Source organism: Pagrus pagrus, assembly GCF_965226575.1.
Source record: "Pagrus pagrus genome assembly, chromosome: 13".
NCBI lineage: Eukaryota > Metazoa > Chordata > Actinopteri > Spariformes > Sparidae > Pagrus > Pagrus pagrus.
In genome coordinates this window covers 18,320,291-18,347,248 of record NC_140197.1, presented here as the reverse complement: position 1 = coordinate 18,347,248, position 26,958 = coordinate 18,320,291, and the positions used below count along the sequence as shown (strand labels likewise).

Below are 26,958 nucleotides of genomic sequence, written 5' to 3'. Positions count from 1 at the left end.
TGAGCTTTTTTACACTGAGCAACGCCACTTATTATTAAACACTTTTGCATTACCAAAGTTGTTTACCCTCTGAGAACTCTGTCACACCGATAGCACTGTGGTCCTCACCCGCAGCCTTTCTAAATGCCTGACACAGGTCTGAGGAAAGTTGTGAAAATCTTAATTGAATTTCAAAAAACAGCATTTTGTTGATGCTTACAGATAACAGAGCACGACCTGTACAGCTTCTTTTACTCTCTCAGTTCTCTTGTGCTTCGTAGGGTCTCTTTTTTCCACCCTATCAAACAACACACTCCCACCACATGGGTCAGACGGACAAAGATGTTATCATCAAGTGATATGTGACAGACAGCCCAAACGTCTGCTGTGGCAATTGAACCCAGGCCTCATTATTTCTGCCTGTCTCCGTTTCACACTTTCTCTCAGTCTTCCTTGAATCAGTGGAAGGATGGTGATGGTTGCAGCTAGGAAGTTGGCTAAGGGAACAGTAAATGTCAGCCACACACTCATAGGATGAGTAATACCCACTCATCCCCTTGATGTGGTGGGACGAATAAGCATTCCTGACTCCTGCCTTGTGTTTGAGAAGGAGAGCCAATGAGTCGTAGCAGCGTCTGGAGTGAAGAGCTAATAAAAACTCACACAGGGACACATTGTCCTAAACCCAGCAGAGTTTGTTATCCAAGAAACTCTGGCTTCACCCACTACACATTATAAAAGGAAATGCAGTGATTTATTGGCTAAACATTGGTATCGTAAGATGATGTTTATCCGATGTGTCACGTACATGAGTTACAGCCTCTTGACGTCTTCGTAAGGACAGAAACATTCTTAACATTTAGTAGCTGTAAAGCAATCAATTCTTTTGAAGCTGAAGATTTCTTGTTTCCCTAGCACAAATAACAGCAAAATCAAAAATAAACAACAACAACAACAAAACAATAGTTTTGGTATCAGTTTTTAGCCAAATTGTTATTTTAAACATCTGTATTGGCCCAGAATTTCACAATCATTGCAGCTCTAGTTATAAAGACTATATGACCAATCCGTTGTGTACATGGGACTTCTCTTATGTTCAAGATGACTACATCATTCAACATTTGTCAACATTCACACTTTAAGTTATCTTTGCTTTTCATTTGCTGTGATATCTTTAATGAAAGAATTAGAATTAAGCCGCTGGATTCAAGGCCTGGTGTGTAGTTGGCATCCCACCGACTCAGGGGATTAACTCAAAGCCTTGTGGACCTGAATGTTTCTTTTAAAAGAATAAGCTATTTCTTAAACGGTTTTTCGAAAACACCAAAGTGTGAAAGGAAAGGCTTTTCAGTTGGCTGCCTGTCCAGGATGATGAAATGGCTTGCTGGTAAGATATGTTTGCCCGCAGCCAGTGTTGTGTCGTTGTGTTAGCTGATCAATGCCCCCCAGAGGACTGTTTTGCCAAAATCCTGACTTAGTGGCCTTTCTTTTTTGCCTCTGTTCTAGAGATGTCGAGAAATATATGCTATTTATATCCACCTATAGAGTGTAAATATAGCTGAAGATAAACTATATTTTCCACTGAAGTCACACAGAAGAGATAATTCATATAATGATAATTGTCATAATTTCTCCTTTTCTACAAACTTTTGCAGGAGTTTCATTATTTTATATTCCCTACAAAATGAATCTTTCTTATTCTAATAAGCATTTTTGAAGAATGTTAAGATTCATTGTATTATACGATGAAACGATTTATTATTTTTCACTGATGCCGTTGTTCTTAATACGCTCTATATTGTGTCTTTGAGGCTTTGTAGTTATTAAACATTAGTAAGAGTTTGACTTCAAGAACTAGGGCCAGCATTATAAATTAATTTGAAGCCTTGTTTTTTTGAAAACAACAGAATTGTTTGTTCTGTGCAAAAACCCCATCATTTATATTTTTTCTCATTCAGCTCCTCCTCAAAACTCATTTTATGGGTATTATTTTCCCGAATAATTATGTCTTTTTTAAAGGAACGTACACGCCATCTGGACTTCAAACAGCATGGGAGAGAGTGAGAGTCCTGTGAGGTCTTTCTTCTGGGCCGTGATGGACTAAATAACGATGCTGTCAAATTTTCAAAGCATTTCAATCCCAAGTACAGGATTAGGAGTCAAATGAAGAGGGTGATGACAGACGAAGTCAAAGCTGAGAGTCTGATGAGGAGAACAAGGGAGACAGCTAGACCAGTGTGCACATTGATTGGCTCAGTACTTGTGTATTGTCATTTACCAAATGATTGGTCCCTGCGATGTGGTATCGTCAAGTAGATCTTGTCTTGTTACTCAGTGTTGTCAATGTGTTTATAGGTCTTTAAATGATTTCATCACATTTTCTCATACACACCTCAGTGTTTACGTCAGATATTTATTTATTTATTTATTTATTTTTCATTCAGAACAATTGATTATGGGCGAAGTCATCAGTGAATGCTGACACTCTGTGATGTGTTACAACATGATCTCTTTCAAACCAGGAAGCCATTTAGTATGTGCATACATCACATCTTGGATCTCAACCAGCTGAATCTTTATTTGACAACAGTAAAATATTCATTGTGATACTCTTACCTGCAGTTTTTTTTGCAAAGCTCAGTTGAATAATGCATATATAGTGTATATATATCAGATTCATAGCACTAGTATATTATCTTTTGAGTAAGGTATTGTCAGTTTTTGCATTATTTGTCCGTTATAGCGCTAACAATATCAGTTCATTGTTCACATAAAATATATGCACACTGTACTTATATATTCGCTTTTTGTAGCATGCACACACTACTTTGACAATTCCGTCTGCTCGGTCAAATTTTCAATTCCTATTTTTTTAATCAGCACGTCTCCGCAGTTTGTCAAAAATGTTATAATCGTTAATTATGTGTTACACATCAATAATGTTAAGATTATTCGATAAAGGGATGGTTTTTTTTAACATGTAACACCAAGAGTTTACATAATGAATAAGTCAAAGCGAGTGAGACAAGTGGTTAGGGTTGGCCTGCGGGCAACATAAATAAAACAGTGAAAGTTAAGGCAGTGAACAGATCATGAAGAAAAATGTGTTAAAGCAATATTGCAGAGATTTACATGAGATAACTCTTATCTACTGTAAAGGTGCAGTATGTAGTTTAAACATTCAAAAATTAACTTAAGTTATCAAAAGAATGAAAAGTTTGTAGTAACGACAAAGAAGTCTATAAAGTTAGCATGCTAACCAGCTCCTGGCCTGAAAACCTCCTCCTTCTGGTGGTCCAAAGCTCCTGTGCTAGCAGCATAAACACAAACACTCCACAGGTGCTTCAAGCTTTCAGACTTGAGTCAGCGAATACAATCGCTAGTTGCACTGCTAACTGTGCTAACTAGCTAACGACAGTTACAGTTATCAGCAGTAAGCAGTTAATCTGGTGGTATGCTTCCCCCTATTTGCTCGGAGAATTGGTGGCCAATTCTTACATGTTGCACCTTTAACAATGAAGCTAGAGGCAGGACTTGATTAGCTTAGCTTAGCATAAAGACTGGAAGCAGGGGGAACAGCTAGTCAGCGCTCAAAAATCTGCCTACCGACACCCCTGAAGCTCACTGATTAACACTTAATATTAAAAACTGAGCTTCATAGTTACACAGACCTGAGAGTGGAAATAATCGTATTTCACAAAATGTCAAAAACATTTCTTCAAAATTCAGAACTTAAAGTCTGCGACATATCTAGACATATGTCAGGTTTACAGCCCAGGTAAACAGAGTCATGTTCCACTTGTCATACTAATGCAAACTATTCACACAGCAGCCATTTGAATAAGCAGGAAAGCAGGAAAAGCACAGGTGTAACTAATGAGATTAATTATGGTCCCGTTCCATTTAGGTGTGCCCATGAGCCATTTCAGTAAGCCAGCATGCACAATACCAGGGCCCTGGCACTGACATGCCTACATGGAATACAGCTGTCATAAATGTCATTAGTTACACATGTGCCAAGTCATAATATCCGCTGTGAGTTATGTAACCTTCATGTAGTACTTTTTTGATGGGAGGACGCATTGCTGTCTTCTTATTTTATTACATCTTTAATATCAAACTGTAATTCACAAACATTTAAGCATACTAGTAGAATTATGAAACTGTTAAGGCTATATTAAAGATATAGTCATTTTTCCTTTGTCATTTGTTTTATGTGTTATTGAAATGTTTCGGGTTTTGGATTGTTGGTTGGACACGAAGCAATTTGAGGACGTCACTTTGGACTCTTGGAAATTAGGATGAGCATTTTTCACAATTGACATTTTGACATTTAATAGACTGCATGATTAATCTATGAATGGTAAAATTACCAGAACATTCTTGCTTTTCAGTGAATGCTGCCTAACAACTGTATTAATACGGTTTGCAAGGACAGTAGTTCAAGGGTTAAAATGTTATCAGAACCTCCTCAGCCAAAGTCTACACTTGGTATCATTTTCTCTTATGGATATGGTCCATTAACCAGTGTGCCATCCTTTTCAGCTCTCCCTATGTTCTGCCAGTCTTTTGTCTTCTTAGCTGACACCATTTGACCCAACACATTTCATTTGACACCCTCCCATTGTCGCTGCGAGCTGCTTCGTCACAAAGCTCCACATCAGCATGCTAACACGTGCCCCGTTGAAGCGGCTGCGCTTCACTTACTGCCAAAGGAAACATGCACTTTTGGCCTCTGAAGTTTCTGAAGTGTCATTGCCAATGCCTCTGTTCTGGTAGATTATACTCTAACTTATTAAAAGATTTTTTTGGAAGAGAGATCATCCACATTTGTTAAGGGAGAATTATACATTAAAGACTCTTCTGGGCTCAGATCTAATAGCTGCTCACCCTTGAACGGAGCAGTGAGACTGGTAATGTTGAGAGACAGGAGAGCGGGACGTAGAGGATTGCGCATGTTTGTTTTTTTACCTCATACTCTCTCTCTGAGTGCTGCATGCCATTGTATGTGTGTGACAGCGCGACCACGTGTGTGCTTGTGTGTGTGTGTGTGTGTGTGTGTGTGTGTGTGTGTGTGTGTGTGTGTGTGTGTGTGTGTGTGTGTGTGTGTGTGTGTGTGTGTGTGTGTGTGTGTGTGTGTGTGTGTGCGTGCATGTGCGCAAGTGGATCTGTCTGTGTGTGCCAGCGTAGGGGGGGAGAGGGAGGGGGTATAACACAGAGCCACAGCATCTGCCTGTTTTTCTGACACTCCTTTGAAGTCTCTTTGATTCTCCCCAGTGCCCGCTAAAAAAGACTTCAGACACTTTCTGTCTGATTGCCTTAACATGGCGTTGTCCTGGGATGCCCAGGCTTTTGGGGAGAGGGAGGGGGCAGGAGGCAGAGCACAGACACTGCAAACCAAAGTAAGAAATAAACCAAGTAAACCAAGGAGAGTAATGAGGATGTGCAATAGCTGGGGAATATGTGCAATATAGGTAGGGAAGTGTGAAACACCACAACTGCAATGCATCTTTGAGCCACGCACAATCCACTACAATGATTTTTGCTTGTTGTTAAGTGCAGGGAATGATCATATTATACTGACAAATGTACTACCGTGCTGTTCTTTATGTGCTATAAGAAGGCTATTTGAGGACAGTGAACTTGTGAACTCATCCAGCTGAAACATGGATAAATGCACATTCTGGAAGTGCTCCTACTGAACCTTGAAGTTGTCAATAATGTGAAATGTACATTAAGAACGAAACTGTCTTCATCATACCAGAAAAGCGATGCAGTTTTGACAGAACAGTATAAAACCAGTTGTATTTCTGGTGTTTCAGAGGCCGCAGGGTTCTGCTGATTAGCAATTCCTACTATGTAATGTTGGCTCTCACTGGCAGCGCTATTAAAGGCCTCTTCTGGGCAAAGTCGAGGCAGAGCAGTTCAAAAAAACAGAAAGGTCAGGAGAGAGGGTCAGGCCATCACAGCAGCCCCCACAGAATCATCCAGAGGAAAAAGGAAACATTTGAGCGTGTTTGTGAAACTTTGTCTGCAATAAGTTCAACTGTACAACTTGGATACTGTGTCTCAATCTCAAATCTTGATACATGTCAGTATACTGTGTATCTCTCATTAAGTTGATGCCAAGGATGTAATCTGGAGGTATTTGTTTCTATATTTTCACCTTATAAGACACAGAATCTCGCTGTTTCTCTTTGTCACTCTCATCTTTATCAGAGAACTTTTGATATTTTTCAGTGTAGCAATTTAAGAGTGAAATCTTCATTAGTATGTAATATAAACACATTTAAACACACATCAGTCTTGAGGGATGCACACTAATAAAATAGATCCTAAATACTGTTTGCTTCAGCTAAAAGTAGCACTCCAGTTGACTATTTTCTATCTGTTCTGGAAACAAGAATATTGTGAAACGTCATCCGAAAAAACCCAACAGCTTGGATCCACTCGATATCTGCAGGACATTACTTACCTAAATCAACTGAACATCTCTATATCTCTCTCCTTCCAGAGGATTTCAGATTTGGAAGCCCAGGGTTCGAGTCTCAGTGAGGAACTCCAGGGTGCCCATGCGCATCATATGCAACAGCTGGCTGAGTTGGCAGTACTCCGGGAGGAGGAAAAACAAAAAATGTTCCTGGACAAAGAGGCATCCCTGGACCGACTCCGCTCTGACATGGAGCGCATCCGCAGCGACCTTGAGAGAAGACACCAGCAGGAGAAGGACGCTGCGCAGGAGAAGGTGGGTGAACGGTAGCAGGGGAACAGTGAGTTTCCAATAGGATACTGTCAGCATAAATCACATTACATTACTCTTTACTGCCTGTGTGGGTGAATGCCTGTTTATATTGAAGTGGAAACAGATAACCCCCCTCCCCACCCCCGCCGCTTCCAGTTGGCATTATTGTTGTCTCTGCCGTCGCAAATACAACCAGATCATTTCTTGTTTCCTTCAGAGTAACAACTATCGACAGCACAGGACAAGAGCGTGAGTTTAATCACTTAGTCTGTAATGGAGATGTGAAAGCAGATAGAAATGGTGCCAAGCTGACTCCATTTCCCCAGGAGATTGTGTACCTGGTGGCAGACAAAATAACATGGAGAAAGCAAGGTTTATAACCAATCTAAACGCTGAGGGTGTCATTATTCTATAGCCGTTACATTGTGCAATCAGCATTTATTTCTTAGCTGACAAGCCAAGAACTTTTCTATTGCCAGTTTAAGGTTACATTAAAAATGTCACCTTTATTGGTTCCCTAGCAGAAGCTAACGTTAAAGTGAGTTGAAAGGGTAGTTGACTGCAAGAGAGAGGGCATGACACATCTTTGTTCGGCTTCGCAGCGCGCAAGAACTGAGTTAAGACAGTTTTTCAGCCTGTGGCTGTTACAACATGTTTTGTTATATTGTTTTCGCAGTATTCTTGTTCAGACAATCAAGCTTTTTTATCATTCGCATGTATCACTTACTTCCACTCCCACTCTCTCTCTGAGCGTCTGCCTCTGCGTGTGTCTCCTTCTCCCATAGATATTTGTCAGCGAACGTGTGAACAATGTTGTCTTTATCAAGCTGTTGTTATTCATCAGTGCTGTCAGTGAGAACAGGTTGTGTTTGTGAGTCTGCGTGTGGGACTGGGACAAGTTATATAGCACTTTTATGCAAAGCCTTTTGCAATTCACTTCTCATTCACATATACACCACACGCCACACCGATGGCAGCAAGTAATCATGCAGAGTGCCGGCCATCAGGAGCCCAGTGTTTTGCTTAAGGACATGTGGACAGGAGGTGCCAGGAATCGAACTGCCTCCTGTGATTAGTGGACGACCCGCTCTACCTGACAGGCCCACAGGTGGTGGAAGGCTTGGTTGAGTTACTACTGTAGCAAAAATCTGCTGCAACCTGTTCCTGGTGCGTCTGTGATGCCAGTGAAGTAGTACAAATCTGTTCATCTTAATGTTTGCAGTTCAACCTGTGAATATAATACCTTTAATTATAATACATTTATTTTTATAGAGCTTTTCAAACACAAGATAAATAAAGTGATTACACAACATTTAATGAATATATGTAATATATATATATTATGATAAATTGCAACAAAGGACAATTAAACAAACAATAAATTCATGAAAACAAACAGTGAAATCCATAAAAAGCAAGTCTAAAGAGAAATTTTGTAAAGGTGCATTATGTAAGAATTGACCAGCTGTCGAAATTATACTCAAAGCAAATAAGGAGCAGCACCAGGAGTAACCACTGACCACCACTGTAGCTGCCGTTAGCTCAGTTAGCGTTGAAGCTTGCCACTTTAGAGTGGGATCGGCTGGGGCTAGTTTGTTTGCATGCCAACTTCTCTGCTACACAATAAATAGACGTCATAACATCAAACTGTTATTTCTTCACATTCTGCTGAGGATTTTAGTTCCTTTTTTTTTAAACAAAATTCTTATATATTGCTTTAAAGCTTCCCTGTTCTCCTCCAGCAGGTCATTCCACATCTGAGGGGCCCAAACAGATAAGACCCAACCCAAAGGGCCTTATAGCTTTACTACAGCTTATTACTGTTGTAGTATTTTACTACGTCCTGGATCCTTAAACAGAATGTCAATAGGTAATGATGCTATTAGCATTTGCACTACATGTACCTAATGTATTTGTAGAAATGAAGTCATTTGGTGACCCTCTTACCATCACAGGATTTACCGACATAGCAGGGAAACCACAACATTATCAGTTGAGTCATTATCCAGCTTTGCTTTTGCTATCTTAGTGAACCAGGAAGTACTTCAATCAGAACTTCTAAGGTTCCCTCCCTCTTCCTTTCTCTCTGTCTGTCTCATGTTTGCTCCCCTCATCTTTACAGAAACTGGACCCAAGGCGGGGAAATCACTCGTAATCTTGTGCTGGTCTAGCAGGAAGCTGACCTAAGGTGGTGTTGATCAGAACCTAATCCCTCTGCAGGGCCCATCAAAGAGAGCATTTTTCATTAGACACCATCCCGCGCCAGCTGCGCAGCATTAGCCCGGGAATGCAGGGACCTCCAAAGCACCCAGACGGCCATTTTGGCTCCATATGGCACACAGAACCAGGGGTACTGAAGGGAGAGAGATCCGAGGGAAAGAGTGTTCTTATTACAGGGTAATCCTCATTTGAAGAAATCATGCCATCTCTATCAGTCCCTTTTTTGATATATGAAAGCTGTTTTACAGCTAAAAGTTGTTTTATCCTTCTGGCACACTTTTATTCCTCTCTCTCTCTTTGCTCTTTTTCTGTACACTGGGACAAAAATGACCCACAGTTGTCGAGGAATCTGGAGTCGATTCAAAGCTGTGCGGCTGTATGTTGAACTTAAAGTGATAACACTACAAGCAATGTGCTAGTTTTACTTTTTATGAAAGAGATAAATGATTTCTCCATCCTTTTTTGTCAGCTGAAAGTGCAGGCTACTAAAAAAAAAAACTCACCAAAGGTTGAGCGTCTTACTTTTCCCCCTTTTTTCTACTTTCTAATCTGTCTCCAAGTTTGGCTTCGGAGTGGGCAGGGAGAAGTTTCACTACTTCGTTGTGCCCTGTTTTTTTCACATGGGATTGAAGTCAGCCAGCTCTCAGATCCATATTGACTGGTTCGGCCTGTTTTGTAAGCTGAAAATTTCTCATTCTTTTGATGCACACAGAAATGCTGTCCTCTGCAGTCCACCATGCTCTTGGAAGCAGAGCCTGGGCAGACCAGCTTTTCCTCTCTTTTTTTTTTTTTTGAACGCATCTCCCAGATCCTGGAAAAAAGGCCAGAGAAATCCATTAAATCCATGAATGGATTTCCATCAAAGACGCGTGCGTTTAAGGGAGAGACAGAGGGATACAGGGGGATGGGGGGGGGGGGTGTTTTTGGGAGTAGACAGTCGAAGCTGTTTGAATGAAATAATGAGAAACAGAATATCAGAGGAGATAAGATCAGACGTTAAGATAGTTCCATACATTTGAGCTCCATCAAAAAGATACAGAAGGAAAAGTGATGGAGGTAGGCTGAGAAGAAGGTGTGTGTGTGTGTGTGGGGGGGTTGCTATTGAAGTTTATCTCTGTGAATGTGTGTGTGTGGCTGTGTTCATGGATGAGACTGAGCACACACAACCTCAGACCTCCCAATCTCCGTTCTCCACTGAGGGCCCTGTGAAGCTGCCTCTGTGCCTGATAAAGACGCCTCATCTCTGGGCCACAGTGAGCACGAATCCTGCCTCTCACTCACACCACCACCTCCTTATCTAACTTTTTTTATTCTACTCCACACCTCCTCCGTTCACCACCACCACCACCTCACTGTGGCAAAACCTAAAACATTAGGGCTGTCCGTAAAGAGTTGGCCTTACTCGAAAATCAGGGCTTGGCTTTGAGGAAGTGTGGGAACACGGTTTCTTACCACATGCACACACTCCTCTGTATGACCACTAGCTTATAAAACACAGGTCATTTTTTCAATCAGTGCTTAACGGGCAGTATTTATATAAGCTTAGAGTTTAGTTAGTGGAGAAAAGGTCTTTGTGTTGGACCTCTTCACCTAACGCAGCTGTGTCCTACTCACTCCCTGCTTGTCAATACTAGAGATCTGAGATATGGTGAGACAAAGGATCAGAAGGGCTCAGGTTTGATAGGAAGTGAATAACGTCTGGAACCTTGAATTAATATTTTCTCTTAGTCTGGAGAGCATGGCTCTTTGAACTGCAAGAGGAGATTAGATGTGCAAATTCTGTTTGATACGTTTGTTCGGACGGGAGAGTTTGTGTGTAAGAGCGAGAACGCACACTCATATGTGCTTAGTATGTTTACATATTGCACATGTATGCATATGGCTTTTAATTGTCGGCAAACATCTGCGTAATAAAGTGTGTATTCACAAAATACACACAGTGACAAAGGACGGGGTGAAGCCCACATTTACTGATGATTCCTCGAGCAAGTAGTGGAAACAGAAAGTGTGTGTATGTATGTGTGTATTTGTAGTACTTCCATATGTGTGTGTTTCTGTGTGTGTGTGTGTGTGGTGTGTGTGCACGTGCATGCCTAGTTTCACTTCAGATCAAAGGGACAGGGCATTTCATCAAACACTAACCAAGTGTGACAAAACCACCTGGAGGCAAACATCAGCCAATGAGAAAGCAGCTTTTTGGCATGCAGTAGCCAATCCCTGCTCCCCCTGTCACAGCAGCAGTGTCCCTCTGGCACATGGTCCCACATGACTTGTTGACATGAAAGGCACGACAGCACTCACTCTTTTCTCTGACACACACACACACACACACACACACACACACACACACACACACACACACACACACACAGGTCTGGCATTAGAAAGCTGTGGTATGAAGGCCTCTGTCTTGCAATTAGTCTCTTTTTCCCCTGCAGTTTTTTGCGTCAAGGAGATGAAGTCTACGTACATCCAAAAACTTGAGCAAGACTTCCTTTAAAGTTAGGTTGGTTTGGAGAGCTGAGGTTTGAGTGTCCTTTTGTGTAACTCGTTATGAAATGACACTGTAGTTGTAAAGGCTTTTAGATGATGATGATGAAGATAATGTAACTGGAGCCTGAACAATATATCGGTGTCGGCTTAGTTTCCTGCGCTGATATGAAAACTTTCTTTTTACTGATTATAATGCAGAAACATGGGATAATTTGGAATTATTAAATTCCCAGTTAAGTTTACTATTTCAGTGCACTGCTGTAATTTTAGACAGTAAAGTTTAGTGTTAAACTGTAAAATATCATGCCTCTGTTGCATATCAGAAGGTGTTATGGGCGGGACAAGTGAGAGTTTGTTGCATCAGAGCCAAAGTAAATACAGATAATTGGAAAAATGCTCAATATCAGCCAGATAAGCGGTCAGTCCCTACTACAAACTCAGATGGACTTGGATAATGTACTGTGCAGACTTTAAGTTGACTACTTCTGTTTGATCGAACGTGTGGCCTTCTCTTGATATGAAGAATGCAGATTGTCTTTAAACCTCGGTTCATGGTGGGCTGCAGTTCTTTCATGGTGTCTTCAGTGATAATTTGTGAGCAGATTCGGTCTCCCACTCACATACGATTCCATCTGTGAGAAACTTGCTTAAAAAGAAACTTGTTTGTGATGAGTAACGCAGCTGGAGAAGAGGATTGCAGTTGCAGTTTCAGCTAGGGCACAGACTTCAAACCCTCATTTAAGTTGTTTGGCAAAAGAAAATCATCTGTATATAACTTTTGTTTGTTGCAACAAAGCTGACTAGGCGATCGTTTTATGTGGCCGGAGACGCATCTGCTTTCGCACTGTTTTTCCACGTGTGGACACATGCGTCCCTGACCATCCTTATATGTGGTTCCACTGATTGGATCTTAATGCATCTTCAGCGCGTTCTTGTCGTGCATTCACATCCATATTTAGAGCCGTGCACTTGTGAACGGACCACCCAAGGAGTTTTTAGTGCAAAACATGCACACAGCTGATTTTCTAAATTCTCACTGAAGTTACGGTTCCACACATTGCCAGCCTTCATGCTTTGTGCCTCTTTTCTAGTTGACACAAGGAAAAAGTCCACAAGTAGTGATGATACAGTATCAGTAAAGCCGTTATGAACAAGTTAGATTTTGAACGTGTGTGTCCTCGTCTTCACATTCAGCCCCAAATCAAAAATACACATTTTTCTCTTGACTATAATGGAACTAGACTACTCGTCCTTGAGGAGTTGCACGCTTCCTTCTGTGCTGTGATATGGTTGGTGGGGGTAGTTTAGCAGAAAGAAAATAGTTCCTACAAGGGATGGACTGATGTTTAAAATAACAATTTAACCAATAAGTGCTACATCACTGATTTTTTTCTTAACTTTGTTTTCGTTGTTACTTATTCTCCCTTTTGTGTGAAGGAATCAAAAAACCCTTTTTATAAAACTGAACAGTCTTTCTGCCATTCATCATACTATCTACGAACAAATAAGCCTTTAATATAACCTTCCTTCCCATGGAAAAAAAGACTCATTTTGAAAACTTATTACTTCATAAGCATTTTTATCCTGCTGTACAACCACCTACTTAATGGGGAGAGTTTCTCAGTGCTTAGCTGAATAAAAACATTCTTTTGTGTAACATAAATTAATGTAGTGAAGTGTAAATGTAAAAAATATAAACGTATGCACACAGCGCAAAATGAATGATACACAATCAATTAACATCGGCCACTGGTATTGGTGAATGTAAACTTATTTGCAGATAAGCCAATCACAGTAAACGAGGCATTTATCAGCCAATACCAATTTTAAGCCTATTAACCGATCCATCACTAGTCCCACATCACATTGCTGACAATCTGGCCATGATTTCTGGAAAAAGACATTGCTGTTGAGTTTTTCAAAAAATGTTTCAATTGTTTTGTTTTTTTGGGGTATTTTTGGCGCTTCGATCACCACAGGCCAAGTGCTATCTAGATCCAAGAGAAGGCAGACACATAATATCTCCAAAACTTGGCAGCTCACACCAGAACAATCTAGATGGATAAACGGCACAACGGGTAAAAGGAAAAATACATATTTTTTATTTTGGTAGTGAATTGTCTCAGCACGCTGGAACTAGGTATCTGGTATATCCATCCATCAGTCCATCCTCACTCACTTTGATCCCGACCCTCTATCACCACGTTCTGCCAGGCTCGGTTAGTGTACTGTTCACCCTCTCAGCCAGAAGATGGTGGTACGAGGTTGTTGTCATTGTTGTCGCCATAGTCACGTCTTGTTCTTCTCTCTTGCCCCCCTGTCACTGCTGACTTATTAGGTTGGTCCTCTGCCATTTGGAGATACACCAAATCACATTATTCAGTCGGTCATGGATTAGACAAGGAGGAGAGAAACACAGGCTGAGGGAGGATCAAAGAGGGCCCACATTCACCTCACACTAACAGGCTAACTGGGAGACAAAGAGATGGAGGAGGCAAAGCAGAGGATCTGATTTTAGGGGAGAAAGAGGTCGTTTGGGGTGTTTGGTGTAGCGGTATTCATATTATTCAAATTGTGTGTCTGAATTAGCATTCGTCTGCCGTCGGTATATGTTTACATCATAGCTGCTGCGCAAACACACATTAAAGTGTTCAAGATTGTGTTCCTGTGTTTGTGTATGAACATATGTTATGTGTTTGTGTGCATGTACGCATGCCCAGACCTATCTGAGCTCCTCGTTTCCTCAGTGCACCATCGGGCCCGGCGGCAGAGAGAGAGAGCGAGAGTGACTCACCCAGCAGATGAAAGAGTCAAAGTAAAGGCTCTGCCGTCCCAAAAAAACATCACACGGCTCCCTTGCTCACTTTTTGAAGTCATCCAAGAGGAGGGAGGGAAGCGACACACTTTCTCAATCGCATTAAAACATGGCGTCAGGCAGCTCCCATCTTGTTGCACGCTATAGATTACACTTTGGTTTGAAGTGGAGTTTTAAGTGGGACACCATGATATTGGGCTCTTGTTTTTTTGGGTTAAGTTTCTAATTCAACTCGGAATCATCCTACATCTGAACATCAGGCAGACTCATTGATCAAAGTTACGATGGAGGCATAAATAGATGGGGAAGTGAGGTCTACCTAGGAAGAAAACTAGACAGACATCACAGTTCGATCAAAGTTCAATGACCAAGAAGAGAAACTTTAACATTTCCTTTAGCAAAATACAGTCATCTCAAGCTAAAAGGATGGTTCTGGTTTTTGAAGTGGGGTTTATGAGGTACTTTTCCATAGACGATGTATTACCTACAGCGGATTGCGGTCTGCACGCCCCCAGTTTGGAGAAGGATACGGTGTAGGATACTTAGCAATGTACAGCTACGGATGGCGTCAGCAGCAAAATGTATTTTAGCCCCCCTAACCCCCTTTCCAACGGTAAACTGAAGCTGATTTATCCATCTTTGCCCTGTTCAAAGGTACTAAACTGTAATTTTACCTCAGAATATTTGCAAGTGTACCACTGCCTCCATCAGTTAGTTTGTGTTGATTTGTCACTTCGGTGTTTTAAAGCGTTTAAACAGATTCACCGAACTCACACAAAAACCAAACCAAACCCCTGTGTTCTCCCAGGTAAAATTAGTTTTTGTCAGAGGAATCTGCTAGCTTTGGAAAAAACGATAAAACAGTGTATCATGAATTAAATATTTAGTTTCTTTTGGTGGGGCTGGGGGTGCCATGCCCAAGCTAATAGTAGGATACACACTGTGAATGGGTAAGTTCCTCATACAACAACTTAAAAAAAACCTGAACTATCCCTTTAAGATCTTTGCCTGTGTAACAGTTTACACAAATCTGTACACAGAAAACCTGAATGAGACACTTTTTCTGTGGACTCAAAGTCTGTCCACCTGCTTATGTTGAAGCAATCTGCGATTCTACAAGCGACTCCATCCATTACACACTCACCGCCTCAAACCAAATTTTTTTCTTGACCCTATGATGAGGGTTAGATGTTATGCCCACTCACACTGATGCTAATGGATGTAATTGGTTTTCTGATACCAAGAACCGGCTTGTTGAGTGCGTAATCAGTGAACATGCTGTATGTTGTGTGTGTCGGCGCGTTTTGATGTATGTTTATCTGCGTATGCCTGTCTGTGCCTGTGCCCGTGATGCATTATTTCTGTGCTGTGTGTGTGTGTGTGTGTGTGTGTGTGTGTGTGTGTGTGTGTGTGTGTGTGAGATGCGGCAGTGACAGTGAGCAGCGGGGATTAAGAGAATCACTACTGACAGGCAGTGATGGCAAACTGTGAAATGGAAATAAAGCCTCTTGTCATTACAGCACCAACTCGCTCTCTCGCACGCGCAGATACACAGCAAGACAGCAATGATTACAGACAAACGAGCAAATAACATCTCCCAGCTCTCCCTCGCTGGCAGATTGAACTCAAATTGTTATGAGAGACATGCGTAGTGAACAGAGGATTGTTTTGAATGCTTACAAATACCGCTGCCACTAAAACTGAAGGCTTTGTGGAGCAATGGGGGGGGTTGGCTTCTCTTTGAAATCAGTTCTCCTTTTTGTTTTTCGAGAAATTCACCCCATAAATGCAGATCCCTGGTGTGCATTATGCATCATGCATGTGTAGGGTGAAAACAAGAGCAACCGTTAAATAAGCGTCTTTACTGTAGGTGAGTCATTGTTGCACAAACGCGTCCCTCCCCTCGACCTAATCACCTGTCAATCGGTCGTCAAAATTGTCCTTTTCTGTGCGTGGAGTGACATCATCCTTGCGTCAGTGGTTTTACGATCTTCTGTCAGAGTTCAGCTGTAGGACGCTGCTGAAAACCATAATTGCTCTTTAGCAATGCGAGATGATTGGAAACATATCGGGGAAAAATGCCATATGGAGGCAATATCCTGTCCAGGACTATAGACTGCACTATACTGGAAACAGACACACTTGACTTGAACGCACGCACAGATACAGTTATCATGTGTTGGCTGCATTACTCTATCGAGAAATGTTTACTTTGGTTTCTTCCTCCTTTTAGCAGCGGTCCACTCCAAACAATGGGACTGCACACCTTGAGCAAATTTCATTTCCAGGCCGCTTTAGATCAAACTCTGGCTCTGAGCTTGGCCTTCATGCATCCTGTTTGTCCATTGTCTGTGTTTGAATAAGCTGTGTGCATATCTTTGCTAAAGTGTGTGTGTGTGCACGCGCGTGTGTGTGTGAGAGAGAGAAAGTTGTCACCCTGTTGTCCGCCACCCCCCGTCTGTCCTTTTTAAAGTGTGCACTGTATGTGTCTATATATGTGCGTGTGTGTGTGTTTGGCCAGGTTCCCACTGCAGATTATTAATTAAGTTCTGGTAAGCGGTGCATGCCTTGCCTTCAGATCCACTTCCACTCTCTTCAGCACACGCACACACACACACACACACACACACACGCAAGCACCCGCACAAAAACGCACACACACACACTTCAAAGCAGCCGCACTCCACACACAGCTAGGATTAAGAGGCGATTGAAGAGCCTGATACAGCCTCAAAGTGCCTTCAGCACCAAAATGCCTTTGGCAGGGCACAGGTAGTCTCTTTGAAAGTGCTTACACACACACACACACACACACACACACACACACACACTCACACAGACACACACATAGAGCTGAGCTTTTAATTTAGCTCTGATTTTCCCTTTGTATTTGTCACAGTTCTGTTGGGCTATTTTTCCTTGCATGTACTATCCATATCTTCATCTATTTCCAGCCATTTTGAATGTGTGTCTGGATGGTTAAGCTGTATAATGTATGATGTTGTATAATGCTTCCTGCTAAATTCCCGAGTGGCTGTAGGTAAAAGGAATAGGCTAGTAGCAAGCTCTTTATGTTTTTATGAAACATCTGAGCCTGTTTGCATGTCAATATGGCCATATGTTTTCCATGAATCCACTCACGTGAAAACACAGGCATGTACAGTATAGGCAGTCACCTCATTGCCTCACAGTCAATTGTGAAAGTGATGGTGATGTATAGCTTTCATGTAAACATTTTCACTAATGATCCACATCTAAGTCTCATCCTTTGCTATAACTCTCAGAAATGTTGCCTGCTTGTAAATAATCTTTGAAGATTTGAAGCAACTACCACAGGGTCATTTCAAGTGGGCTGTGGTCGGGATGGGGTAGGGGTGGGAATCGCAGAGAACAAGCCGTTCCCCACCAGTGCGAAAATGCGGTGCGGCAATACGGAAAGTTGGCATAAGATTTTTCTGCATGACAACTATGCATACCGGGTCCAGTGCGAATTACCCGCGGTGCCTTGTTCCATTTTCTTCCCCGTTCCCCCTGTTTGCGAAGTACACTTCACGATCAGATATGGTCATTTACGTCCCAAGTTCCCCCTGGACCACAAAAGCCCCTTTCCATGACCAACTTATAGCATAATCAAGTGAATATCAGCTACATTAGCATCATCGTATCCCAGCTGTTGGGCGATCTCAAACCTACATTGTCCTTGACTTGTTGTTGCGGTGGATGCTGTGAGGCCAAATTGATAAGGCTTTCTCCCATTTTGACCTGAAGATCAGCTGGAACAAGGATTTCATTGGTCAAAAATATATTTCAGCAGACATTGAGGTCCGTCCAAATATTTTTTCAAGAGATGAAGCGAGATGAAACAAAGTACAAGGAAATGTACAATGTTTTTTCTTAGTGCCTCTTTAACACACGCAGACTGCAACTTGTCCATATCCACGTTTGCCATCATTCCAATGTAAAACAGTCTTAAACTGACAAAAGCCCAGACTGCAGAAAGCAGAACAGTTCTTGAGTTAAAATGCTTAACGGAAAGATATAACTATGCCCCACTAAAATCTTTTCAATCTGTGTAACTCCCCACTGCTGGTCTTTATCCCGCTGTTGTCTTCTTCATCCAAGTTATTTAACTTCTGTTTACTTTATTCATTCATTTGATTAGCGCCACCATGAGGAGTCATGAAGTAGTGATTTGATATTGCCATATCACATTTTCTCCCACCCCAAGGATGGACCACTCCCGCGGCAGTAAAGGGAGATAACAAATGTTTCAGCTGTAAAGAAAGAAACATAGAAAGCCTCCTTTTGCGCCCCTCTCCCACACACAGTCCTTCCTCTCTCGCCTTTTCTACATCCTCCTTTGTCTAGCCCTCTCTCATCAGCTGCTATAGGGCCCCTAGGGACGAGCAGGCTGCCACTCAAGAGTCCTGGCGCAGGAAGACAGGCCGGTATCCTTGGTGACGGCTCACTGTTTCAGTGGTGACAGGTGTGTCCGCTCCGAGCGGGACGGCGTGTTTGTCAGGAAGTGTTTGGATGGGGCGCGGAGTCCAAACGCAGCTCAGGTGTTGATGGCTGCGAGGGGTGCGTTCAATGAAACTGTGTGTTAGTGGGTTGTCTGTCTGTCACTGGCTGTCAGGACAAGAAAGCGTGTGTGTTTGTGCGTGTCGGTTTGTGCGTTTTGGTTTGTGTGTGTGTAAATCAGGTTTTTTTATTTGTTTCTTTATGTTTCACATGTTCAATAAACAGGAGTTTTCAAGAATTAAAAGGATAAGTGGTGTTATACTTTGTTGTTTCAAACATCATTGACATTGCGAGTTGCTTACTGGGGTATAGAGAGTTTTCAGAGTTTTTAGACTCTCTAATGTTGCCTTGATATGAGATGAGATGCGTCTTAAATTACACAAAGTGTAGCAGGCATGCAGTGATGCAAAAGATCACAGTTATGTTTGTATACAGTAAATATAAACACTTGGCTTTTAGACAAAGGGGCACTATGTAGTTTTGGAGAAGAAACTTAAACTCTGAATTTTAAACTTGCCTGCCTAAATAATGACCAATATCCTCCCTTTAATTTGGGCAGTACTCTTTCTACAGCACTTGTATAGACCTTGTCACCTTGTATACAGGCAGCCAGCCATTCACATCCCCATAGAATTCCAGCACTTCACACCTCATTATCTCACTCCACTGTTCAGCCTCTCGCTGAAACTCTGGCTTCACAACGCGGCGAGCTGAACGGAGACAGATCTTGTATTAGACACTCGCGGTCTTTGCTTCCAGCTGGCTAGCTTCCCATAGAGCAACAACTGAAAACAAAGAGAGGAGCGCCGCTCAATAAACTCCTAACAACAATCTCCATTCACTCCTTTTCTGTCTCCACCATGTTGTGTCTCCCGGCTTCTCCTGATCGTCTCTCTTTTTTTCTCCTATGGCTAAGTGGCAGCTTCACATTAGCCCCCCCCCTCCACTTGCTCCCCTTCTTGTAAAGTGATGAATTGTTGGCAGGGGATCAAAGGGGGAGTGGTGCCCACTGTGCACCATGCCCGTCACTACCTGCTGGCACACATGAACCTTGGGACTGGCACTGTGCCAAAGGGGCCACAGGCCTGCGCCGTGGGGACACGCTGCCAAGTGGCAGAGGTCAACATGAGTGTGTTTGTGCGTGTGTGAGCATGGGCAGATTGGGAGGGTAACGTGTGCACTTCCTGACAGAAGATTCAATTTCACAACTACCTCGCTCTTTGTGTCTCTCTATCCGTCTGTCTGCATATCTCTTTCTCACACTCCCTTCTCCCTTCTTGTTGCAGACCAACAGCAGGTTGAAGCAGATTGAGAAGGAGTACAGTCAGAAGCTCGCCAAGTCTGCCCAGGTAATCAGTTTTCTCTTCTACCCTATTTCCCACCTCTTTCATTTTATATTCCTCTTTTTCCCCTGAACCGCTTGAAAGATTCGACAAATGTACCGATGGGAGAGTTGAAGAAAGCACACGTGAAAACGCACACGCATGCACGCATACTTGAACTCACAGCAAGTCATCCCTGCCCTTACCCTGAAACACACATCCCAAGTCAGGGCATAAGGGTTGAACAGAGTTTAGATAAATAAATCAAAAAATAAAAACAGAGAAGTTTGTGTTACATAAAGGATATCTAAAGCTCTGCTTATCAGATTATGTCTTTACTTTTCCTGGCTCCCATTTTCACCATGGTGTCCAGAGGTGTTACACCAAAGTTAGTGTATACATATGTGGCTTTTTAAACACAGGTAAACATTCTTGATTGACTCTTTTCCCATTGTGAGTAGACAAGTTAGCCTTCCTGTCACGTTAGCAGCAGTTTGCAGTTACTTTGTTTTGAGTATGAGGTGGCCAATTCTTACATATTGCACCTTTTAAGTTGCATAGAAGCCAATGACAATGTAACGGTAGTTACTCTTTATATATTTCACTCCAGTCTCTCCTTGAAGTCAATGGCAACCGAATGATGTAGTGCTGCTTGAATGGAGACAGATGGAAAACGTTTACGCGCCAACATCCGGAACTTCGACGCCCGTCATGGCGTCACGCTGAAAGTTTGTTTGTTAGAGTCGCTCTTTGGATAGGGAAACATGTAGATGAAATAAACGCAAGAAAAACTCAGAGGCACTCTCTTTGAAACTATTAAAATGCCTTCTACATTTCAAAAACCAACTCAGATGGGTTTTGTTACGCTTAACAGTATCTTCTGTGTTGGAACTAATTTATAGTTCAGTCTATAATTTGGCCCTTTGATTATCATAGCAGCAAATCAGCACTGGATGAATTTGATATATAATCAGTGTGTGTTGTGTATTAACTGCATCATTTTCTTTATTGAATCATAATCAGATCACATATTATATATTTGAGACGTTTGCTGAGTCTTTCTTCAACTCTCACCATGTCATCTGTGGTATCATGTAGCGCAAGTGGAAGTAGCCTCTGCAGCATTGTATAAATCAATATTAAACAATCACTTTGACTCCCTACATTTTATTTTACTCAGTTTGTCCCCTTTCCGTTCGCTACTTTTCTCTTCTTTCTCACCCGTTACCTCTTTTTTTCCATCTCCATACCTGTTTCTCTTCCTCCCGTCGTGGCATCATCGAGGGCCATATGTTAAACATTACTGCTCGTCTCCTCAGACTGAGCCCATTTAAAACTGAGGTAATTCTTCTCCCCCACCAGGTATATAACTTCCAAGGACACACACTGTCATTCAGAAAAATGTCTCAGAGAGTTCAGGCAGCTTCTACCTCCCCAGTTTAAAAGATCCAAAACACCCTAAGTAGTGTTTACATTACAAAAGAAAAGAGTTTTCCTCTTGATTATGAAGCAGGGTAAAATATCACAATCATTTGGCCGTAATTGCGCCTCGTTACCCAAAGAGGAGATTGAAAGAGGGGGGGTTGTTGTTTTTCTTTCTTTCTTCTCCTCTTTAAATCCCCCCATTTTGGGTTGGCTGGCAAAGGCACAGAGTTGAAAGCGGGGTTGACAAGCAGATGTTGTGAGAAAACGGTAGCTTATTAGGTTACACAATGCTCGACTTCAAAAGAAGTCGGATGCTGTGCGAAAGTTCAGCCATGTTTGCCCGCTTTGGCGGTGCAGTACGCCACCGCAGACAAAGCAACAAGTGATTAATCCTCTGTTTTGGGGACACAGAGCTGGCACAGGTTCAACAAACAACACTCTCTCTGACATTAAAGAAAAGTCTCACAGAATTCAACACCTGCGTTGAGCGCAAGGTTATGCTGAAGGTGCGGGTTTTTGGTGCAAACACATTAATATGCGTGATTAATGCAGGATATTTGTCGTGGGCTTGGGCGGCTTTGTTTTAAAAGGTAAAGGTGGAACCCTCCCTCGGGGCGACTCAGTCAAATGTAAACAAGAGGCCTTTGAACCTCAAAGGCTAACCCCAGTTGTTAACCCCTCAGTGTCTGACAGGGGGCATCGCTCTTGAGCTCAACTGCATAGCTAATAGCCCAATTAAAAACATACCACGCCATACATTATCCTGAGGGGACTGGAGACGCACCACGTAAGGGTATACGTTGACGTGCATGCGCACACAGACACACACACCTTTCTCTTTGCTTTTGTCTGTCTTTCTCTGCCTTTCTCATTCACACACACTCACTCGCACACACACAGACTCTCCTAATTAGTGTCTCTCCGATCCAATCCTGTGTGTTAAGCGTCTAGCTGTGAGTGGTCCTCCTGGGTGACCTGTGAACTTAACAGGGCTGTGCTCTCTTCCCCCACTTAATGATCAGGCTACAGTGGGTGGTAGCTTTGGCACTTGTGGGAGATCATTACTTTATCCCTGACCGTCCACCGTGTGAGTAGGTAGGAGGAGGAGGGAATTTGCCATGGGAGGCCCAGTACATTAGAGGTGCCGTGTTCAGGAAGAAAGGGGTTGAAGTTCACTCCATATGCAAATATAGCTCATTTATTTCTGCACAATAGTGGTTGTTAAGTTCCACAAACAGTGTTCACATGTGACCTCTTGGGCATGTATTAACCAAATAGGATCTTTTACAGTATTTATTCCTTTTGATGCATTCTCACTGCTAAAAAAAAAAACTTAAATACAGTAATGAACCATCCTGCACTGTTTATACTCCTGACTCCTTGCTTCAATCAGTACTTGTATATTACCAACAAATCGTAGTTCTTGTGTAATGTGACAGGGGGTCAAACATAGGGATGAACCCACAGAAAAAACATCACTAGTGAACATTGTGGAGCATTTAACAAGCAAAGACCCAAATATTTCCTTCAGGACTGGGTAGAGACCAATAAAGAGCTAAAGAGTTAAGACTGGACTTGGATTAATCAGTAACACAACAGGTCGTATAAACAGGGAATCTGACAAATTATTATCATTTCACCGCTTCCTGGTTGATCAGCAACTGAAAAGATGATAGATGTTGTTCCAGTGAAAATCTGGAGGGAGAACGGGTCATATTTCAAGGTCAAACTACATATTTGATAACCAATTAGCTAACGTTAGCATTTAACCACTTCCTACATAACTGTTCTATTCATTGCGATTCAGGTCCAGGCTTATATAAACGTATCAAAGATGTGCAATAATTAATGCACCTTTCCTATTGCATCATATAACACTATCAAACAGTAACTTTAGCGAGGAAGTGGTTGAATGATAACGTTAGCTGTTGTCTAATGGAGGCTGATGGGTGATGCTGTGATGTATGTTTATGTAAAAGTTCTTGTGTAGATGCACTGTTTTCAAGTTACCCATCACTGGGAGCCATATTTACAATAACTTACCTTGTTTCTGGCTGACATTATGGGATTTTTTTGTGAAGCTGCATCAAACTGTTAAGTGATTGGTCTAAAAATTAGTTTCTCAAATGATCAATTATAAACGGTATAGAATGCGTAAGAGGTGAAAAAGTGCTTTGAAATGTTGCAGATTAGATTTCTGTCGCTCTTTGAACGCTTTTTAAATCACTGAACAATCAGAATTGTGTGGGCAATAAACCCTCTGAAATAACTAATGTTCTGAAATGTTTAATAACTATTGAACCACTAATCCTTTCCATATGCTTTAAAAACTCATGTATAGTGGATCCATTCATCCATTCTCAGACAAAGCAAATGTAAAAACTTGGACTTTAATTGAGCCAGACTGAAACTTAAGATTCTCCTCACTTGATGCTGAAAGTTAGAATACAGCTAGAATAAAACAAAAAAAATTACAGGAGAGTCAGGCCCCCCAAAAATTGTTCCAAGTCTCTGACAGCTGCACTCTTTCAAAATTAGCCAACAACTTCTAGCACTTATTTACATTGCAAAGAATCTATTGTGACCATCATTATATGATTATTCACCTTTCTGTTTACAAACAGATGAATAAACACCAGACCTGCTCATTTCTCCTCTTTTTTTACCTCAGGTTCATGGAGAGGTAATCCTGCCTTTAGCCCTAAACAGAGATGCTAGTAGGCTGGGGGAAAAGACAAGTCTCACCAGACCAATTACAGACTTAAAAAGGCCTGGCTGGCTATCAGACGAGAAAAAGGTGCCGTGGCGTGTATTTATATATATATACAGGAATAACAAGACAGACAGCTGAGTTCACTAGTTTAGTGTGCCGCCACTGCCTGGGGCTGAAGACCGGCAGATGCAGGGAATCCATATTGCAAAATAATTATTACGCCCAGAAAAGATGTTCCATAATAATGTGCCATTTGTTGCTTTCATGTGGCTTTCCCACTGACAAAATAAGCCTAATCTCCCTCTCATCTCTCTCTATCTGTGGTCGACCCACACCACTCTAACTCCCACACAGTGTGCAGATTCCAGCAGGGCTAGTCCTCCAGAGCTTGAACATGGTAAACAATTATCTGTCTAGCCCAGAGCTAGCAGCACCCCCCCTCCACCTATGTCTCTTTCTCTTTCCCCTCTCGCTCCCTTCCTTTCCCTCTCTCTTTTACTCTCTCTCATCTCCCCTCTGCCTTTCCCTGACAGTGGCTTAAATAGAATGTTAATTTTGACTGGAGGATTTCAAAGCCGAGGCAGCTCCTTTTCATCTTGGTGTGCACCGCAAGTTCACCAACACAAAGTCACTCTGCTCTTCAAAAGGAAGTTGTTTTTTCCTTCCTGTCTATTTTTTTTTTTTTTTTTTACCTCCCTCTTCTCTTTCTGTCTCGTCTCAAAAAAGACACAAGACATGAGACTCTGGGAAACGCAGTGATTCAAGGTGATTGTGTCTGCCACCCGAATCCATGACAAATGTGAAAAATCTGTTGCAAGTCATTGTGTGAGACCAGTGAAATGAAGCAAATCAGCATCTTGTGCAGGGAATGTTTTGCATTTTGCATCTGGCAACAGGTTGATTGCATAACAAACATTAGCATAAAAAAAGTACATCTAACTTATAAACAAGGCCAGATCTACAATTTCATCGTTTTATTGACTCACTGACCAGTTTGTTTAACAGTGTGTGGTCAGTTGTCTCTGTGCTACTTAGTAAAATCAAACGCTCGTGTTTTTGTCTCACCTATAGTTAATTGCGGAGCTGCAGACGTCTGTGTGTGATTCGAAGGAGGAGGCTGTTCGTCTGCAGCAGGCCATGGAGAAGCAGTTGGAGGAGACGAATGCTCGATGGGATAAAGAGAGGAGAACAATGACTCAGCACGCCGATCAGGCCAACAAGGTCAGTGTCGGGCACCCATAGGAGACCACTCACTTAATTATACTTAAAGGCTACCTCCACCAATTTTACACGTGTGTTTACAGGTGTTGGAGAGGTCGACTGCATATGTGAAAAAAGGAGTATGAAGCCTGTTGTGACTCCATTTTAATGTGTAAAATTGTTATTAAATTAAGTCATTACTCGCAATATTCCAACTCCCACAAAAAGCTGAGTTTACATAAGTAGTAACTTGAGTCTGAGTATCACATGTTTTTTTACCTGCCACTTCAGTAACTGTAAATACACTATCAACTATAATGGAGAGGATTAAAAACTGTACTTCTAGTCACACCTGCACAAGCTCCAGTCAATCTTCAAGGTGTCTGCCATTTTATCCACTTCTCTTATCTTCCTATCTTCTGAATCTCCTTGCAGTCTTATGTACTTCCTCTCCTGTATCAGTGCTCTCAGTAGTGTTCACCTGCAGAGGCAAACCTTTCGACTCAGAGAAAGGAGGCGGGGGGGAGGTGTCGGTTAACCGCATCCTCCAAAAAACCTTGTCTGGATTTGACTTTTATAGAGTAGACACGGGTTGCTTTTTCTTTTGTTAAAGCACAGGCCACAGTTTGTATGCATGTGCTCTGTCATTTTTATGGCTAGTAGCAAACTTCATAGTGTCTTTAAGTGGCTTGTGTGCTCCGTGTCTGGCAGAAGCTTATAAAGCTGTCTGCTGCACCCCGCTTCTTCAGTCACAGTCTCTCTGTGCATACATTTTTTTTTTTAAATTTACCTTTAAATTTTCTATTTCTCACTGTTTATTTCGTGAAACCTAATTAAACTTTATGTGTAGAACAATATTAGAAATCAACAGTTTTTTTTAAATGTGTAGATAAAACACATTCTGTTCATTTTTTCCCGCTCTGTTCCTCGATCCTCCTCCTCCTCCTCCATGTAGATTTCTCTTTTGGACTCACAGGATCTTTTATTCTGCCTCTTGCCCTAGCAACCAGACTGGGACACAGTGGCAGTTGATTGGGTGTGGCCCACTAAATAAAGAGTTGTTGTGTCTGGGATCAGGACATGTTTCCAAACACAACCTTGTCTGTTTGCGGTTGCAGCTGCCCCGTATAGTAAGGAGGCAGGTCTGTGAGTCTCCCTTTAGGTCTCCTCTCCTTATGGGCAGCCCAGACCTCCCTCGCTCAGACACCAGCTCTCTCCTAAAGCAGCCAGTTTGCTCTGAGATGGCTTGCCCCGCACCAGGAATGTCTGAAATATCTATGCTATCAATGCATGGTTTACAGTAAAGACTGGTCGTGGTTCTGTGGTCCAAATCATTCAGCCCAGATCCTTCACAGAATTGTTTTTATTGCCCAGGCAGCCCTTGTGATCTTCAGATCTTCATTTCTTTTCTCTTGCTCATTCATAAACAACGCATTCACTGTGTTCAGATTATAATCAACAAAGCAGCAGGAAGTCATTTCAAGTGGGACTACACACATGCAAAGCACTGTAGCACATGAGCTGCTGA

At 42.0% G+C, this 26,958-nt stretch overlaps 1 protein-coding gene across 3 annotated transcripts in view; it reads left to right on the top strand.

Moving 5' to 3' along the window:
• cep112 (centrosomal protein 112) overlaps positions 1-26,958 on the top strand; it is a 109,617-nt gene that overhangs the window by 59,749 nt on the left and 22,910 nt on the right. For 2 of the 3 annotated variants that reach the window (XM_084370578.1, XM_084370577.1), the window contains exons 21-23: positions 6,494-6,724; positions 20,057-20,119; positions 25,302-25,451. In XM_084370578.1, the coding sequence (XP_084226704.1) occupies positions 6,494-6,724; positions 20,057-20,119; positions 25,302-25,451 (444 nt within the window). The remainder of the gene's footprint in view (positions 1-6,493; positions 6,725-20,056; positions 20,120-25,301; positions 25,452-26,958) is intronic. The other variant, XM_084370579.1, reaches the window with a different exon arrangement.